Here is a 16,256-nt window from a genome sequence, read left to right as displayed (position 1 = left end):
TCAAGAGTGGTGTTTTCTCTTCCCCACATGTCCTTACGCACACACAGAGAGGCGCGGTGCAGAGGTGTCATTGCAACAGCACTGGTGTGCGTCAGCACATCAACAAAAATAACCCAAAAGCAGCTTTAGAGCAGGGCCAGGACGATACCAGTATCGCGATACTCCTTAGTATCTTGGCAAGGAAACAAAACTTGAAACGGGTTTAACTTCTTCGTGTTTTCATTTTTGCCAAGGGAAAAAGATTGCGATACTGGTATCGTCCCGGCCCTACTTTAAGCGTGTCTATAAATAATAGATTTCCATGCTGTGATGTACGTCTCCTTCCTCTAAACTTGTTTGGTGCCTCTACTCGGGAAGAGTGCTACTGCTTCTTAATTAAGCCATTTCTTCTGCATCGCCAGTTTTAACCTATGTTTAATATAGTTCCACTCGCTCCCTCCTCTAGGTGTATATGGAGCACTGTACAGGGATGTGTGCGTGGTCCACCCGTCTCTGCTTTCCTGTGTGGAACCACTGGAGAGCCAGCAGATCCGAGAGCTGCTCAGGAGGCTGGGCGTCCACGAGCTAGAGCCACAGCAACTGCTTGAGAACCACATATACCCTGCCCTGAAGAACAACACATGGAAGGTAACACACACACAGGCATCCATTGTTCTATATAAATTGATAATGGATTTCTATATTTCTTCTTAAGTGCACAAAGAGCATCTTCTCATCCACTATTCCTTCCTCTTTAATTGTTTTTTAATGTAACCTTTATTTAACTAGGCAAGTCAGTTAAGAACAAATTCTTATTCACAATGACGGCCTACCAAAAGGCAAAAGGCCTCCTGCGGGGACGGGGACTGGGATTAAATATGTAAATAAATAAATAAAAATATAGGACAAAACACACGTCACGACAAGAGATACAACACTACATATAGAGAGACCTAAGACGACAACATAGCATGGCAGCAACGCATGACAACACAGCATGGTAGCAACACAACATGACAACAACATGGTAGCAACACATGGTAGCAGCACAACATGGTAGAAGCACAAAACAGGGTACAAACATTGTTGGAACACAGACAGCAGCACAAAGGGCAAGAAGGTAGAGACAACAATACATAATGCAAAGCAGTCACAACTGTCAGTAAGAGTGTCCATGATTAAGTCTTTGAATGAAAACTGTCCGGTTTGAGTGTTAGTTGCAGCTCGTTCCAGTCGCTAGCTGCAGCGAACTGAAAAGACGAGCGACCCAGGGATGTGTGTGCTTTGGGGACCTTTAACAGAATGTGACTGGCAGAACGGGTGTTGTATGTGGAGGATGAGGGCTGCAGTAGATATCTCAGATAGGGGGGAGTGTGGCCTAAGAGCGTTTTATAAATAAGCAACAACCTTATTGCAATGGGTATACAGAGATGACCAGTTTACAGAGGAGAATAGAGTGCAGTGATGTGTCCTATAAGGAGCATTGGTGGCAAATCTGATGGCCGAATGGTAAAGAACATCTAGCCACTCGAGAGCACCCTTACCTGCCGATCTATAAATTAAGTTTCCATAATCTAGCATGGGTAGGATGGTCATCTGAATCAGGATTAGTTTGGCAGCTGGGGCGAAAGAGGAGCGATTACGATAGAGGAAACCAAGTCTAGATTTAACTTTAGCCTGCAGCTTTGATATGTGCTGAGAGAAGGACAGTGTACTGTCTAGCCATACTCCCAAGTACTTGTATGAGGTGACTACCTCAAGCTCTAAACCCTCAGAGGTCGTAATCACACCTGGCAAAGCCGGCGAGAGGTGGTTAGAATAGGATGGGGGGCCAAAAGTCTTTGTGACCAATAGAGAGTCAGTCTGTCCCACGGTAGGGTAAACAGAAAATGTTGATCTGGAGCGAAGTTTATGATGTGAAGGGTAACACCCTGTATATATCCCTGCTGAAAAATCCAAGTTTATCAAACTCCAAAACGATCTTATTGTAAAAAAACATGTTGAAAAATGTGAGCTCACATGCCTTCACTTAGCATTCAGTCCTTATAAAGTCAAAAATATCATTGTCATGTATTTTCTTGCCTTTTGAAAATAAAAAGATGGCTTCAGACTAGACATTTCTCACTCAGTTCCAGGTTAGATGGTGTTTTCAGGTTTCTGTTTTTTTGCCAGAGCATTTGCTGTTTAGCTTGGGAATAAAAATCCTTGGTGGTATGAAGGTAATTCTGTCCAAAATCAGGTTGTAGGTTTGGAGTTTTGATATGGAGTGAAGGTTATGTTGTAGAGGGTAGCATCCTGTATGTGTCCCTGCCAAAAAAAATCCAAGTTTATCTAACTCTAAATCTATCTTTTATTTAAAACATGCTGAAAAATGCAGGAGCTCATCTGCTCATGACCTCTCTCTCTGTCTCTCTCGCTCTCTCTCTTCTCCAGTCCAAGCCGGTGGAGGCAGTGGTGAGCTACCTAGTGTTCATCAAGCAGCACTCCTCCCCTCAGGAGTACACTCACCCAGACACGGTAGTACCGGTACTGACCACAAGGGGACTGCTCTGCCCTGCTGACCACAAAGTACACTTCTCTACACACTACGGCAATATGGACCTGCCCAACAAACTACCAGGTACACACACACTGTAATTATTAGGTCATCACTATAGAATTCTCAAAATGTTACCATTTATAAGTAAATACCAGTCAGCTAGCAGTTAAGGAAAGTGTTTGTAGAGACTTGTTTGTAGAGAACTGTTGAACTGGCCCAAATACTTCATGACTAACTACAATGGGATATTGTTCCCAGAAGTAAACCTTGCCCTTTGACTGTCCCCAGAACAAACATGGCTTGGTCCACGTCGTCTGGTGAAATTTTGGACAGTGCACTGGAGTGTGTGTTTAGCAACCCCCTTTGTGAGCGAGTTTGTGCGTGTGTGTATAGCAGCCTCATTTGTGAGGGGGAAAGAAGGCATGAAATGCTTGTGGAGAGGAGAGCAGTGTGTGTCATTAGTTATGTAACAGAGTGGATCTGCACGCTTGACCTCCCTCTAAAGGAAAGAGAAGAGAGAGACTAACCACTTCTTTCTCATCCCTCACTTTCCTCTGTTCATCCTGTTCCTAACCACGAGCCTCTTTCTCTGTACTCTTCCTCTGTTTCTGCTCCCTCGCTTGGCTGAATTTACAATCACATTAGTCCATAAGCTAAAGCTACACATCACTCATTATCTCTCTCTCTCTCTCTCTCTCTCCCTTTCTCCAGGTGTGGACTGGGTGTTGCTGAGTGGTTGTTATGTGGAGACCGATGGAGACGTGGAGGGATGGAGAGATCTGTTCATCAGGCTGGGAGTCAGAGAGAGACTCATACTGAGGAAAGAGAGACGCACTCTAACCTCTAAAGAGCTGGTGAGGAGGGAGGACTGGAATAGCCCCATTATAAACAGAGGATGTAGAAGTTAAAATGTATTGATCTGTTTTATCAGACACAGTATTGACGGTTTGCCTGGGGACTTTGAGACGGTTAGAATCCACCGTAGACTCTGTGGTATTTACTTGTGCATCAGAGTTCCTGTTTCAAATCAAATTGCATTTGTCACATGCTTCGTAAGCCACAGGTGTAGACTAACAGTGAAATGATTACTTAGGAGAGAGAGCGAGAGATGTGTACATATAGGTAGGGATAAAATGACTAGGCAACAGGATAGACCATAAACATTACACTGTTGATGATCTATCCACTGGGTAACCAACTCCTCTCCTCCGCTGTCTGCACACACCCAAAGTACGAGAAACACATTCACAAACGCGCACACTGACTGGCTAAGGCTAGATTAGTCTATGGAAGATAAACAGATTCCACACGTAGGGCTCTGGCCAAAAGTATGGATAGGATGCCATCATGATCAACAGCAATGACTATTGACTCAGGCTAAAGTCATCTTATGAATGTCCTAGAGCAGGGATGGGCAACTCCAGTCCTCAGGGAGCTGATTTGGTGTCACGCGTTTGTCCCAGCCCGTCCCAGCCTTAGAGATTAACATAACATAGGACTGTTTCCCAGGCATGACTAATCTTCCCATACTTAATGGGTGGACATATCTCAGAGGTGACTGATGTGAACAACTCTTTAAGACCGGGGTATGTCACGTAGGCGATGGATTAATAAGGTCTGTTTTAGACCATGGTGAGGAAAGGGATTGTCGATGGTATTCGACTGAGTTATTTGAAGGCTTCATCACTCTTATGTGATGTCTGAAATCAATTGAATTATGTTGTCTTAAGTACAACCCGGCCTCCCAAACACAACCATCTACCAAGATGCCACCAACAAACATGGCCTACCTGATTCTAGCTCCTAGAGAACTTTGCAGTATTTATTTTATTTTTGGGGGGGTTCATTTTACAGTGTTCTTAATTTCTTCTTTTTTTGTGGGGGATTTATGTGTATTGTTAGGCATTATAGCTCTGTTGGAGCTAGAAACAAAAGCATTTCACTGCACCTGCGATAACGTCTGCAAAATATGTGTACGCGACCAATACGATTTGATTCCACCTCCTCGGTTTTGGGCAGCATCGCGTTAGTGAAAACCCAGACTGTTCTCATGGCAGACCTAGTTGTAGCTAGATATGTTTGCGTTGGGGACAGTTTTAGCATTTTAGCTAACCCTTTCCCTAACCTTAATCTAATTCTCCTAACTGTCAATGTTAATTCTCCTAACCGGCAACGTTAATTCTCCTAACCTGCTGTGTAAATTCTGCCCTGAGAAGAGTCTTGATTTCTACTAATGCGATGTTTTGGCCGAGTCACTCACAGGTCCACACATCTGAGATTGACTCTTTCTTCTTTCCCTCTATCCCCTGTCATTGTTCTTCTCTCTCCTTGCCATTCCCCTTCACTCTACCCACCCGCCCTTCATCCTCCCCTCTCTCCCAGGCCTCCAGTCCCTGGGCGGTGGAAAGTGAGTTGTGGCCGTGTAGAGCAGGCAGGGCCGGAGGACCAGAGGAGGGGTGTGTGCTGGAGGACTACCCCAGCGAGGAGCTCCTCTCTCTGGTCACGGCGCAGCTGCCTGCCCCTGTCCTCATGGAGCAGAGACAAGCCCTGCTGGAGCTACTGGAGACCAACTGGGACACTGGGTAACCAACTCCTCTCCTCCACTGTCTACACACCATATATACATACTAGAGGTCGACCGATTAATGGCTGATTAATTAGGGCCGATTTCAAGTTTTCATAACAATCGGTAATCGACCTTTTTGGATGCCGATTACATTGCAATCCACGAGGAGACTGCGTGGCAGGCTGACCACCTGTTACGCGAGTGTCGCATCAAAAGGACCTGGTGGCTGCAAGGAGCCAAGGTAAGTTGCTAGCTAGCATTAAACTTATCTTTATAAAAAACAATCTTCACATAATCACTAGTTAACTATACATGGTTGATGATTTTACTAGGTTAACTAGCTTGTCTTGCGTTGCATATAATTGAAGTGGTGCCTGTTAATTTATCATCGAATCACAGCCTACTTCACCAAACGGGTGATGATTTAACAAAGGCGCATTGGCGAAAAAAGCACCGCCGTCGCACCAATGTACCGCAGCATAAACATCAATGCCTTTCTTAAAATCAATACACAAGTATATATTTTTAAACCTGCATATTTAGTTAAAAGAAATTCATGTAAGCAGGCAATATTAACTAGGGAAATTGTGTCAATTGTCTTGCGTTTTGTGCAAGCAGAGTCAGGGTATATGCAGCAGTTTGGGCCGCCTGGCTTGTTGCGAACTGTGTGAAGACCATTTCTTCCTAATAAAGACCGTAATTAATTTGTTAGAATTTTACATAATTATGACATAACATTGAAGGTTGTGCAATGTAACAGCAATATTTAGATTTAGGGATGCCACCCGTTAGATAAAATACGGACCGGTTCCGTATTTCACTGAAAGAATAAATGTTTTGTTTTTGAAATTATTGTTTCCGGATTTGACCATATTAATGACCTAAGGCTCGTATTTCTGTGTGTTATTATATTATAATTAAGTCTATGATTTGATAGAGCAGTCTGACTGAGCGGTGGTAGGCAGCAACAGGCTCGTAAGCATTCATTCAAACAGCACTTTCCTGCGTTTGCCAGCAGCTCTTCGCAATGCTTGAAGCACAGCACTGTTTATGACTTCAAGCCTATCAACTCCCGAGATTAGGCTGGCAATACTAAAGTGCCTATAAGAACGTCCAATAGTCAAAGGTATATGAACTACACATGGTATAGAGAGAAATAGTCCTATAATTCCTATAATAACTACAACCTAAAACTTCTTACCTGGGAATATTGAAGACTCATGTTAAAAGGAACCACCAGGTTTCATATGTTCTCATGTTCTGAGCAAGGAACTTAAACGTTAGCTTTTTTACATGGCACATATTGCGATTTTACTTTCTTCTCCAACACTGTGTTTTTGCATTATTTAAACCAAATTGAACATGTTTCATTATTTATTTGAGACTAAATAGATTTTATTTATGTATTATATTAAGTTAAAATAAGTGTTCATTGTTCATTCAGTATTGTTTTAATTGTCATGAATATATATTGGAGGACCTCAAAAAAGCAGATACCGATTAAATCGGCCGATTTTCATATATTTTTTCAATAATCGGTATCGGCGTTGAAAAATCATAATCGGTCGACCTCTAATACATATACACACACAAACAAACCTCTGCACTCACCCAAAGTATGACAAACATGTTCACAAACTCTTATACAATATGATAACCCACACTCCCCCGACAACTCACTGGATTATTGAGCCCTCTTTTGAGGAGCTGGGTTTACAGGCCTCCACACTCCCAGATTATAATCCCTGCAGTCTGCCACCGAGACGCCCTAATCCAGCCCAATCCCTGCTGTGTGTGGGGGAGTTAAGTTTTGGGAGATCTATCTGGTCTTGTTCTCAATCTGAAGATTACTCACTTGTATCCTCACTCCTATCCCCGCACTCTTGTGTCTGTGTGCTTCCTTATAATAATTTAAAATCCAGGTTAGCAGGGTAGGAAGTGGAAGTGTTCTATTTAATGAAGAGAATTGCATGCACATTTAAAGGACTGGACAGAACTGAATTCTTATGGTTGTCATGGTTTAATACTCTAATATAACAATGTAGGCCATTGGCCTGTGGAGTAGAAGCTACTTTAGCTAGTAGTGATGGTCTTCTCATACCATCCATGTCTACTGAGTCATATAGGGATGTGATACTGAGCATTATCACATTGCACTCATCTCTTTCAAACATTTGTTAATTCATATTATCCAGTTTCCCTCTAAACAGCTACTGAACATTCATTCCGATTCTGATTATGGCATATTCATTTAGTTCTTTCTATCTCCTTCTACTTTTATCAGTGACCGGTACTCTCAGTATCTCACAGCCCAGGTGATTGACAGCGAGGGCCGGCTAATCAAGAGCACCAAGTCCTCCTTTTTCCATTTCCTGTCCTGCCTTCCCTGGGTGCCGGCCTATTGTCTGCAGCCAGGTGCAGAGGGAGGGAGAAAGGCGGAGTATCTGTGTCCTAACTCAGTCTACCTGTACTCACCTGAGGTGCACAATCTACTGGGGACTCACGTCAGCTATATTGACATGACCCCCAGCGAGTTCACCAGGACTCTAGGTAAGAAAGTGTCTGACTGTAAGGACTACAACAACAAAAACTACAAATCACAGAGGCGTCCTTAATCCGGCTCCTCTTTTTTCCTGTAGGAATGAAGAACAGCGTCAATGTGGAGGAGCTGATTGGCTACCTGAAGAAGTGGTGTGTAAAAACATGCTCAGCTAGTGGTCCAGAGGGGCAGGAGAAGCAGGAAGAGGAGGGGTCAGAGTTTAGCTCGACTGTGCAGCACGTCCACAGTGTCTACTCCTTCCTGCACAAGAACTGTTCTCAGACCAGCCTCAAGGAGCTGTTCCAACACACACCGGCCGTCTTCATAGAGTACAACAGGTAGGTCACCTCCCTAACCCCAACCCGTGACCTCTCACCTCTAACCCCTCCCATGTAACACACCAGCCATGTTCAGCGAATATAACAGGTATACCACAGCCCTGACCTCTAACCCATGTGTGTGTTGGCCGTGTCCCTCCAGGAACGGAGACTGGTGTTCCGGTAGGTTCTACCACCTGAAGGAGGTGTGTTGGAGCGACCCCACCGAGATGTTTGTCCGCTACCGGGGGCTGACCCGCGGGGCTGACAGTACGGTTCAGGAACCCAGAGTCCTGGCCCCCTTCTACAGCAAACTGGACGACATGGCGGACCTCTTCAAACGGGTATGGAACCACTCAGACTCCTGGTTTAACCCAGGGATTATTGGGATGTCATACCTTTTGATATATATGGCACTTCAACCAAAGAACCGTATATGTGCCTTTTTCATTTTCAGATTACAGATTTTGTATCATCTGATAAATAAAGAGTTCTCAGCTGACATGGAAATGTATTGTACATGTTGTCTATTTATAGACTGTATGTAATATCAAGACTCTGGATGATTCATAACGACTAGACAGCTAGAAATATGCTGAGTGTACAAAACATTAAGAACACCTGCTTTTTCCATGACAGACTGATCAGGTGAATCCACTTCAGGATTTTTAAGCCTGATGAGACATGGATTGTTTATGTGTGCCATTCAGAGGGTGAATGGGCAAGACAAAAGATTTAAGTGCTTTTGAACGGGGTATGGTAGTAGGTGCCAGGCGTACCGGTTTGTGTCTAGAACTGCAACGCTGCTGAGTTTTTCCACGCTCAACAGGTTCCCGTGTGTATTGGGAATGGTCCACCACTGAAAGGACATCCAGCCAACTTGACACAACAGTGGGCAGCATTGGAGTCAACATGAGCCAACATTCCTGTGGTATCTTTCGACACCTTGTAGAGTCCATGCCCTGACGAATTGAGGCTGTTCTGAGGGGGGGAAAGCAGGGGGGTCAAATCAATATTAGGAGTTCCTAATGTTTGGTATACTCAATGTATACCATATCACCAAAAGTGTTCAAAACAGAGGTATATTGTTCATCGGTTGGAGGGTTTAGATGACACACCCATTTGATGCTGTATTTTCTTAAACAACACTGTGTTGTGTTTTCTTACTGTAGTTGCTAAACGTGGAGCGCACCCCATCCATGCTGAAGTATGTGGTACTACTGGAGCTGGTGTGTAACTCCTGTCCTCTGCCTACTGTAGATGTACTCCGAGATGTGTCCAAACTCTACGCCCGGCTGGGTGAGTCTCTCTCCTGAGTCATGGAAGTTCTGAATAACTCTCTGCTGTGTCTTATTTCCTGTCGAAATAACGATCTCTCTGTGTCTGTCTCTCTTCAGCTGACAAGTGTAAAACCCCTGGACAGGGAGAACAGGAACACAACCGAATCCTCAACCCCATTTACTGTTCTACACTGAAGGGTGAGGAACAACACACACACACACACACACACACACACACACACACACGTCAGTTCCTTATTGGACTGGTTTTAGTAACATGCACATTCTTATTGTCCTCCGATATTCAGGGATGTTGCTGGATAAGAGGGTGTTCCCCACTAAGGACAACAGCTGGGTGACTCTAGCCCACAAACCCATGATACCAGACAGCAAAGAGCTGGAGAAGATCTTTAAGGTCCACAAACAGGTGTGTCTGCTCAACCTGCCCCCCTCAGAGAAGAGGCCAGCACCCAGGACCAAGACTGGACCATCCCAAGGTACTGGACAGAACGCTGCAAAAGTCAACAGTGTGACTTAATAGGGAAAGTACATGGAGAAGCTGGTGATCTGTATATCTGACACTCTCTCTCCCCAGGTTGGTCTGTCAGTGAGGAGGATAGGATTCTGTTCCTGGTGATCTGTATACCTGACACTCTCTCTCCCCAGGTTGGTCTGTCAGTGCGGGGTGGTTCAGTGAGGAGGATAGGAGTCTGTTCCTGGTGATCTGTGGCGTACGCTTCCTGTCCCAGTGTGTCAGTACTGAGGCACAGACAGAGAACTACAGACCCTGCCCCTCCATGCAGCGCCTGGTGCGGTCTGTGGTTCCCTATATCCAGAGGTTCCTCTACCACCACGAGGACCTGCAAGAACTCTACTGGGAACTAAAGAAGAACAACATCAGACAGACCATCAGACAGCTCACCTACGGACAGGTATAGTACAACCTCACCTTAGAACTCACATTAGTACCTTACCGTAGTACCTAATCTGAGACACTCATATTAGAGCCTTAGAACCTCACTTTAGCTGAGAACCACACCTTTTAAACCGGCAGGAACCTCACCTCAGAACCTGTGTTTGTGTGCAGGTAGGTTTGCTGTACACGCGGTACCTGCTGTCTGTGAGTGATGAGGAGGATCCCTTGGTAGAGATGGAGAATGTCATATGCCTACTGAAGGACAACAAGGAACTCTACATCCAGAAAGACCACCTCTCAGCCAGGCTCGACATCTGCAGGTGTGCGCGTGTATGTTTGTGTGTGTGCGCAGGTTAGTGTGTGTGTGTGTGTGTGTGTTGGTAAATAACTCCTGACTGTGTGTTTCTTCAGAGAGCTGGTGAAGCTCTTCAGCTTCGAGAGCAGTCACAGGAAGGAGCTGGTGCACTTCGTGAGTGGTCTGATGACATCACTGCCGGACAATGCGGCTCTAAAGAGGTTCCTTCAGAAGGAGTGCCCAGGAGAACTGCCCAGTGAGGAGGAGGCATGGGAGGTCCCTCAACCTGTACTACCTGTACAGCCAATACCAGGTAGTGTGTCTACACTCATCGGAATATAATGACTGAAGTTATGGAAGTAAACTGCTGACATTCCTTGTTAAAACTCCTCTCCTCCAATTCCAGTGGCATCACCGGTCGTCTCAACCCCAGAAGATGAGTCCCGTCCTGGGCAGGAGGATGGAGAGCAGACCCTAATGTGTTGGCCTCCCCGCGCCTCCCTCTCCAACACAGCAGCCAGTCGCACAGGTACTGACAGTTGTCTCTGTGTGGGTGTGTTTCTGTGTGAATATAGTGTGTACCCATAATCCTGTATGATCGTATCCTCTCAGAGCGCCAGCAGACAGCAGGACCAGTGGAGGCGGTGTTGAAGATGTGGCCCCCTCCAGCTGAACCCACAGACAGCCCCAGCCATGGCCCCAGAGAGAGAGACCCAGAGAGGGAGATGGATGCAGGGAGAGAGGGTGTCCAGAGTCAGAGCCCCCGCGATGGCACAGCGGAGCACCATCCCAGCCACCTGCGTACCATAGGTCAGACCCTCTTTGTCCTGATTATGGTGTTTATTTAGGTGTTTATGATGGTATATGGTTAGGTGATTGGTTGATTTGTCGATTGATACATTTATTTGATCATATGCTTGTAAGCAGTATGGAACAGTATTGTAATTCTCTCCTCTCCTGGTTGTTTTGCTACATACAGAGCCCAGTCAGGATGTAGCAGTGGAAGCAGAGCAGAACGCAGACAGAGCTGTGGCAGATAGAGAGTCTGGAGGAGAGAGGCCCAACACTCACAGAGCCAGCCAGCACACTTCAGGAGGCCCAGACCAGCACAGACCAGACAATACCAGTGGACACACGCAGCAACCGTAAGACCCATCCCCTGGCTGCAGCTTGTACACTCTGAACATTTAGTTTTTTGCGGTAGTCCATTATATGGCGTCTTTTAAATGTTACTTGCAACACTACATGACCAAACGAATGTGGACACCTGCTCGTCGAACATGTCATTCCAAAATCATGGGCTTTCATATGTAGTTGGTCCCCCCTTTGCTGCTATAACAGCTTCCACTCTTCTGGGAAGGCTTTCCACTAGATGTTGGAACATTTCTGAAGGGACTTGCTTCCATTCAGCCACAAGAGCATTAGTGAGGTCGGGTACTGATGTTGGGCCATTAGGCTTGGCTCGCAGTTGGTGTTCCAATTTATCTCAAAGGTGTTCGATGGGGTTGAGGTCAGGGCTCTGTGCAGGCCAGTCAAGTTCTTCCACACTGATCTTTACAAACCATTTCTGTATGGACCTCGCTTTGTGCACGAGGGCATTGTCATGCTGAAACAGGAAAGGGCCTTCCTCAAACTGTTGATACAAAGTTGGAAGCACAGAATCGTCTAGAATGTCATTGGAAGCTGTAGTGTTAAGATTTCTCTTCACTGGAACTAAGGGGCCTGAACCATGAAAAACAGCCCCAACCATTATTCCTCCTCCACCAAATTTTACAGTTGGCACTATGCGTTGTGGAAGGTAGCGTTCTCCTGGCATCCGCCAAACCCAGATTAGTCCGTCGGACTGCCAGTTGGTCAAGCGTGATTCATCACTCCAGAGAATGCATTTCCACTGCTCCAGAGTCCAATGGCGGCGAGCTTTACACCACTCCAGACGATGTTGGCATTGCGCATGGTGATCTTAAGTTTATCTGCGGCTGCTCGGTCATGGAAGCCCATTTCATGAAGCTCCCGACGAACAGTTTTTGTTCTGACGTTGCTTCTAGAGGCAGTTTGGAACTCGGTAGTGAGTGTTGGAATCTAGGACAGACGATTTTTACGTGCTTCAGCACTCGGCGTTCCCGTTCTGTGAGCTTGTGTGGCCTACCACTTCACGGTTGAGCCGTTGTTGCTCCTAGACGTTTCCACTTACAGTTTACCGGGGCAGCTCTAGCAGGGCAGAAATTTGACGAACTGACTTGTTAGAAAGTTGGCATCCTATGACGGTGCCACGATGAAAGTCACTGAGCTCTTCAGTAAGGCCATTCTACTGCCAATGTTTGTCTATGGAGATTGCATGGCTGTGCCCTCGATTTTATACACCTGTCATCAACAGATGTGGCTGAAATAGCCGGGTCCACTAATTTGAAGGGGTATCCACATACTTTTGTATATATAGTGTACATATCAAGTGGGTAAATGGTATGTAAACATTACTAAAATGACCAGTGTTCCATGTTTATATACATAGGCAGCAGCCTCTAAGGTGCAGGGTTAAGTAACCGGGTTGTAGCCGGCTAGGAACAGTAATGTAAGTTTAGGGCAGGGTACTGGGCGGAGGCCGGCTAGTGGTGACTATAACAGTCTGAAGGCCTTCAAATAGAAGCTGTTTTTCAGTCTCTGGTCCCGGCTCAAACTTTATTTGTCACTTTCGCCGAATACAAGTGTAGACTTTACTGTGAAATGCTTACAAGCCCTTAACCAACTGTGCAGTTCAAGAAGAGTTAAGAAAAATATTTACCAAGTAGACTAAAATAAGTAATAATAAAAAGTAACACAATAAGAATAACAATAACGAGGCTATGTACTGGGGGCACCGGTACCGAGTCAGTGTGCGAGAGTACAGGTTAGTTGAGGTAATTTGTACATGTAGGTGGGGGTGAAGTGACTATGGACCTGTACTGACCTCCTTCCCCCTCTCCCAGCTTCAGTACCACCATTCCAGAGGGGGTGGTCTCCAGTGTGTTCCAGGGGGCTAGTCAGCGTCCTCCCCTGGCCCTGGACTCACCTGTTTGGGCTAAACCTCAGCATCCTCAGGCCCTCCTGGAGGACCTGCAGCTTGAATGCCAGAGACCTTCCACGGTGAGTGACTGATCAGACACATATGATGATTTATAAGCACAGTAAGAGGCTCATCCCGCTTTTTCGAAATCATCAACAAAAAGTGCTCCTTTGCAGATGTTTTTGTTGATTTCTATAAGCAGGACGTCATATTGCTGAGTGCACCTTTTTAAAAGGTGTATTTCTATGTGTGTTCTGTAGGTACTGTTTTCTGATGATCAGGGGGACACAGTGGCCATCGGGGAGTGGGGCGAGAAGCTGGTCTTCTCCTTCCTCTGTCACTGGAGAGACAGCCAGGCCCCCGGGGGGCCCAGCCTGGTCACCTGGTACAACCAGTGCGGAGAGAGCGGCCAGCCCTATGACTTCAAACTCATTTTCAACCTCACCCAGGAGGGGGAATCAGGAGAGGGGGAGGAAATAGAGGAGAAACAAGAGAAGAAGAAGCGAGGGATAGTAGTGAGAGAGGTGTTTGTGGAGGTGAAGTCAACGGTGAAGAAGGACAGAGCGTTCATCCACCTCTCAGCCAACGAGCTGGACTTTGCTCTGAAGGAGAGGGAGAGGTATCACGTGTTCAGGGTGTACAACGCAGGCGACTCCGAAAAGGTCCGTCTGTGTCGTATACAGAACCTGGCCCAACACCTCCATGCTAAAGACCTGCAGCTCTTCCTCTTTGTCTAGCCAAAATAAGTGCACTATATAAGGAATAGGGTGCCATTTTGGACGCAACCTAGTATGTCTTTCTTCCTGAATGTGTCTTTTACTGTCCCTCCAGTAACATTTGGATTCAGGTCTGTGGACCAAACCATTTGATACCATAATGTAGATGCCACTTTTTTTTTAAAAATTTGTTCAATTTAATAGCATAAAAACGACTTACTTTATTAACACAGTTCCCTATTGAATGACAAGACGAATACCAGCTGAAACAACTGTCATGTATTTCCTGAGTGCGTCTTATCTATGGTAACATTTGTGGTGTTTGTTGAAAAAAGTTGCTTCCCTTAGTTTATTAACTGTTTATTTTATCATGCAAGTTGTTTTTATCTACCTCTTGTGTAAGAGAGGGGTCGGGTTTCTATGTTATAGCTATTGCACTATAGTCAGAAGGACTGCAGAGAAGACTTTTACTGGTAACTAATGTTTTACATGGATTTGTGCTGCCTTTTTAAACAACCTTTTAAATGCACAGATTTTCATTTAAGAACCTTTTATAGTTTGAAGATGTGTTGAAGATGTGTTGAATCATGACTGGTCTGATGGAAGTGAACATACACTTGCGAAATATTAGGTTTATGCCCTGTTCTCCGTCCCAAGCAAGTTGACAGTCAGGACATTCCCTGGTATTCAGTCAGTTATATTGTAATGTCATACTGGACTGTGAGTTAAGTTATACAGTTTTGAATCCGAGATGAGGTGTTTGATTCAAACAATCTTTTATTTTTGTCTCAGTTCTCAACCAAAAAACAAGAAAATACTGAACAACTGTTGATGTTAGATTTGTTTTATCATTCCGTTGAAAAATAAAACATATTTCCCGGTAATATGGTAGCAAAAATAGTCTAAATGTAATTTATTTTGTACCATTTCGTTTCTCTGATCTTTGGAAAGTAATCATAGGCTCTGAGTCTGGGTGCTGCTCCTCACAAAATGCTAGCACTGCGTTGTGACGCAAATGCACACACACACTCCTCATTGCTCTTTTCAGCAGACTTTGTTTGTTTGTGACATCCAGACCCTGTAGGAACAGAATAGTTTAGAGGCCTCTGTACCAGAGGATTAAGTGATTATGATGAGTGTGTGTGAAGATAAACCAGGCAGAAACAGAGCAGAGCAGGCTGCCAGACCAGACAGCCTCCACACACGACTTACACCGTTCCTCTGTAATTACTGTATAATAATGAACAGACCATTGACAGGACAAATACATGCACATACATGCACACACACGCTTAGTCATTGCAGTATTTTTCTAGGCTCATATCTTCCCTGTCTTGTGTATCACGTGTGTATTTCTCTGTGGAATGTAACGCTGCGGTATGAGGGAGAGTAATGGTATCTAGATAGCACTGCTGCTCTCCCATCTCTATCTGTTCTTGTGACGCAACCTGTTGGTAACACCACAACATAGATGGTAATGATATGTTACTAGGTCTAATAACTAGTCCTTTTCACGCCTCACAGTGACTGTTTAGTGCACCAGGTGCAGTAGTCTAAGATGTATTCCTCTCTCTCTTCCTTCATCTTCAGTGATCTGAAACAACTGGACAGGTGATAGCGGAGTCCTACCGTAGTGAACATTCTCCTGTTTTCAGATCAGTTATTAGCCTAAACTAAGATGATGGAGAGGAAGCCACTGTTTGTTACAAGACTGTCATGTATCCAAGCTGGCATTGCTTTAAACAGTTCCAATTGTGCTGATCATAGTGGTAATATGAAACAATGTCCATCATAGTCCTACAATAAAAATACCTATTACTAATTTTGAGATGTAGCCCATCACTTTCCATGACTTGAATCCCTATAATGCCATAGCCCAATCCCTTCAACAACCGTCAACCGAAAAATTCACGTCTCATTCCTACCTTTCCTTTCCGAGTTTAACTCGCTAATCTGTACGGAGACAGCGAGGACGGTCGCTCCGGTCCAGGCTTGCAAGCAGGGTGCGCGTCTACCGATGCTCCGCTGCTATTGGTTGAGGCGGAAAAGGGGCTGGAACCTCGTCTCTG

The 16,256-nt window shown here is 45.1% G+C and overlaps 1 protein-coding gene across 9 annotated transcripts in view; it reads left to right on the top strand.

Moving 5' to 3' along the window:
- The window catches only part of wu:fj29h11 (protein NO VEIN), a 68,037-nt gene extending 52,029 nt beyond the window's left edge, over positions 1 to 16,008 (top strand). For 8 of the 9 annotated variants that reach the window (XM_029764793.1, XM_029764788.1, XM_029764791.1 and 5 more), the window contains 18 exons: positions 446 to 627; positions 2,413 to 2,599; positions 3,230 to 3,372; positions 4,901 to 5,100; positions 7,369 to 7,634; positions 7,724 to 7,961; positions 8,104 to 8,284; positions 9,113 to 9,239; positions 9,338 to 9,418; positions 9,529 to 9,717; positions 9,887 to 10,152; positions 10,308 to 10,456; positions 10,548 to 10,744; positions 10,838 to 10,960; positions 11,044 to 11,241; positions 11,411 to 11,576; positions 13,395 to 13,551; positions 13,732 to 16,008. In XM_029764793.1, coding sequence (XP_029620653.1) covers positions 446 to 627; positions 2,413 to 2,599; positions 3,230 to 3,372; positions 4,901 to 5,100; positions 7,369 to 7,634; positions 7,724 to 7,961; positions 8,104 to 8,284; positions 9,113 to 9,239; positions 9,338 to 9,418; positions 9,529 to 9,717; positions 9,887 to 10,152; positions 10,308 to 10,456; positions 10,548 to 10,744; positions 10,838 to 10,960; positions 11,044 to 11,241; positions 11,411 to 11,576; positions 13,395 to 13,551; positions 13,732 to 14,208 — 3,527 coding nt within the window. In that variant the 3' untranslated portion in view covers positions 14,209 to 16,008. Of the gene's footprint in view, positions 1 to 445; positions 628 to 2,412; positions 2,600 to 3,229; positions 3,373 to 4,900; positions 5,101 to 7,368; positions 7,635 to 7,723; positions 7,962 to 8,103; positions 8,285 to 9,112; positions 9,240 to 9,337; positions 9,419 to 9,528; positions 9,718 to 9,815; positions 10,153 to 10,307; positions 10,457 to 10,547; positions 10,745 to 10,837; positions 10,961 to 11,043; positions 11,242 to 11,410; positions 11,577 to 13,394; positions 13,552 to 13,731 lie in introns of those variants that run through there. The other variant, XM_029764795.1, reaches the window with a different exon arrangement.
- Positions 16,009 to 16,256: the final 248 nt, after the last annotated feature.

This window comes from Salmo trutta, chromosome 10, assembly GCF_901001165.1.
Source record: "Salmo trutta chromosome 10, fSalTru1.1, whole genome shotgun sequence".
NCBI classification, from domain to species: domain Eukaryota; kingdom Metazoa; phylum Chordata; class Actinopteri; order Salmoniformes; family Salmonidae; genus Salmo; species Salmo trutta.
This window is presented reverse-complemented; position numbering and strand designations above follow the sequence as displayed.